At 43.7% G+C, this 2,399-nt stretch overlaps 1 protein-coding gene across 1 annotated transcript; it reads left to right on the top strand.

Annotated features, from left to right (window-relative positions):
- Positions 1-919: 919 nt before the first annotated feature.
- Positions 920-1,816, top strand: GTSF1L (gametocyte specific factor 1 like). Its single transcript, XM_077765245.1, has one exon. The coding sequence runs from the start codon at positions 1,264-1,266 to the stop codon at positions 1,693-1,695; it is 432 nt and encodes a 143-aa protein (XP_077621371.1). The 5' UTR covers positions 920-1,263; the 3' UTR covers positions 1,696-1,816.
- The last annotated feature ends 583 nt before the right edge of the window (positions 1,817-2,399 follow it).

Raw genomic sequence — 2,399 nt, 5'->3', positions numbered from 1 at the left:
AAAGAGAACCACATGTCAACATCATAGTGAAACTACAGAAAAACCAAAGATAAAAGTTCTTTAAAAGAGACATATGAAAAGAAACAGATTACCTTCACTACCTAACTAAGAAGTTAGGTAGTGGTGGAATTCTGAATCCTCAACTCTAGTGGAAGCCGGAAGAAACTGAACTCTGCTTCAGTGAAGAAAGGAAAATAGCACAACTATACTCCACAAAGTTATCCTTCAAGAAGGAGGATAAGATAAAGACAATTTCAGACAAACAAAACCAAAAGAGTTCATCAGGAGAACATTCCAAAAGGTAAACCTCTAACGGAAACCAAGTGATCCCAGGTGGCAGGTCTGAAATACAAGCAGCAAAGACAAGTCAACATGAGGACAAGTGTCAACAAACTTGGACTGTGTGAAATGACAACAGCAATCCCATCTGGGCAACTTTTTTTAATTAGACTTACAATGATAGCATAATAAGTCAGGAGGGAAGTAAATGTAGAGAAAGTCCTGTATTATTTGGAAAGAGGATGAAACTTTTATGAACTTTAAACCTAGCTAAGTTATTTATGAATGTTTTAATTTGTAAAGTAACCTTTTTTGATTAGAGAATGTGTAACTTACAAAATCATGGGGGAAATGGAAACAATTTTTTAAACTGTCTAAAATTAGAAAGGAAGAGAGAAAAAATAAACCAAAGAATAGGTCAGGAAGCACAAATATAATAGATTTAAACTCAAATATATCAGGAATTACATTAAACATCTAAGTTTAGAAACAGTTAAATGACAAGAGACATGTCACCAATAATTCTGAACAACAGCTTTTCCCAAAGCTACCCTGCCTCTTGAAAGTGATGGACAACAAGTGGCCCTTCACTGATGACTCAAGCTGCCCATTGTGACCATTCATGACTGTGCCCCGACATCACACAGCGTACCTCTGGGAATCAAGGCGAGCTGGCATGTACCCTCTGTACCTTCCCGCGGGGCTGCTGTGGTTTTCGGGCTCTCGCATGTGCTTTAATCGGTTCTTCTGTGTAACTCTGCTCTCTGTGCAGCCGTCCCTGACAGCTCCTTGTCCCTCTCCTAACCCACCATTCGTGGTCACAGAGCCCCAGAAACAGGAGCTGTTAAGACTTTGGCCGACAGACTTCTAAGGACCAACTCTGGGCAGAGGACAGCTCCGTCCTCCTTACCAAGGGCTTTTCCAACAGGGGCGTCGCATTTTGACTCTGGGAAGTGAGCTACTTTGCCTCAAGAACAAGTTCTCATGGAGCCAGAAGCCTTAGAAATCTGCCCTTACAACCCTCACCACCGAGTCCCACTCAGTCGATTTCAGTACCACCTGGCATCCTGCAGGAGAAAGAACCCCAAGAAAGCCAAAAAGATGGCCAGCTGCAAATACAACGCCTGCCATGTGGTCCCCATCAAAGAGCTGGAGGAGCATGAAGCTGCCTGTATCAACAGAAGCACAGTAGAGGAAGATGACAGCCTGCACCCCCTGAAAATTAGCCTTCCAAGTTCAGAGCAGAGTGGAAATCTCCCTCCAGAGCCCTCTTGCTTCCCCAGTTCTGACATCTGGAATGTCGACAGCACTAACTGCTCTCCCATGTTTGTCCTTAAAACCTTTGTTCCCCAAAAGCTTGTATGTGAAAGCGACATAAGAGAGTCAGAGAAAGAGAGGTCCATCCCCCATGCTTGACCACCGCCCCCCAGAAGACTCTCAGACCAGGAGGGCAAACCACCAGCAGCAGAGAGGAGCACTTGCCTCTTAAATGCTGGAAAGGAGATGCAACTCACCAGAATAAAACTGTGCAAAGTGAGCCACCCTGGGAAACCTTGTTTTTCATGTAGCAGTTGGTAAAGATCTAAAAGCAAGCAGGACATTCTGCTGGCAAAGATGGGGCAAACAGGCATTTTCATAACACTGGTGAGAATGTAAGGGGGTAAATCTCTGTGGAGAGCAATTTGACAGTAAGCTGTAAAAATGACCAGTGTGCTCTGCTTTGATGGAGCAATTCCACTTCTAGGAATTCATCCTGTAAATGCATTCATTCGCACTTGTGGAGAGGGAGGTGAGTACAAGGTTACCCCACTCCATGTTATTTGTGCCAGTAAATATCAGTCAGAAACGATCCAAATACCCCTTGCGGGAGGGTTTGAGTAAGTGAATTACGGTGCAGCCATATACAGAAATAGTATGCTGTCATGAGAAAGGGTGAGGAAGCCCTTTACATACTGGTTTAGAAAGGCTAAAACAGTGTCTCACTCAGACACCAGCAAGCATTTTCTCTAAAAGGCCAGAGAACAAACATTTTAGGCTTTATAAACCACATGTTCTCTGTCACAGCTGTTCAGCTCTGCCTTAGTGGCATTGAGCAGCCACAGACAATATGTACACAAATA

Source organism: Crocuta crocuta, unplaced genomic scaffold (genome assembly GCF_008692635.1).
Source record: "Crocuta crocuta isolate KB4526 unplaced genomic scaffold, BGI_CrCroc_1.0 scaffold477, whole genome shotgun sequence".
Taxonomy (NCBI): domain Eukaryota; kingdom Metazoa; phylum Chordata; class Mammalia; order Carnivora; family Hyaenidae; genus Crocuta; species Crocuta crocuta.
Note: the sequence above shows the minus strand (reverse complement) of the source record. Positions and strands in the feature narration are given on the sequence as shown.

Bases quoted from the DNA above. Each gene is read 5' to 3' on its own strand.
- GTSF1L (XM_077765245.1), top strand. From the start codon at position 1,264: ATGGAGCCAGAAGCCTTAGAAATCTGCCCTTACAACCCTCACCACCGA.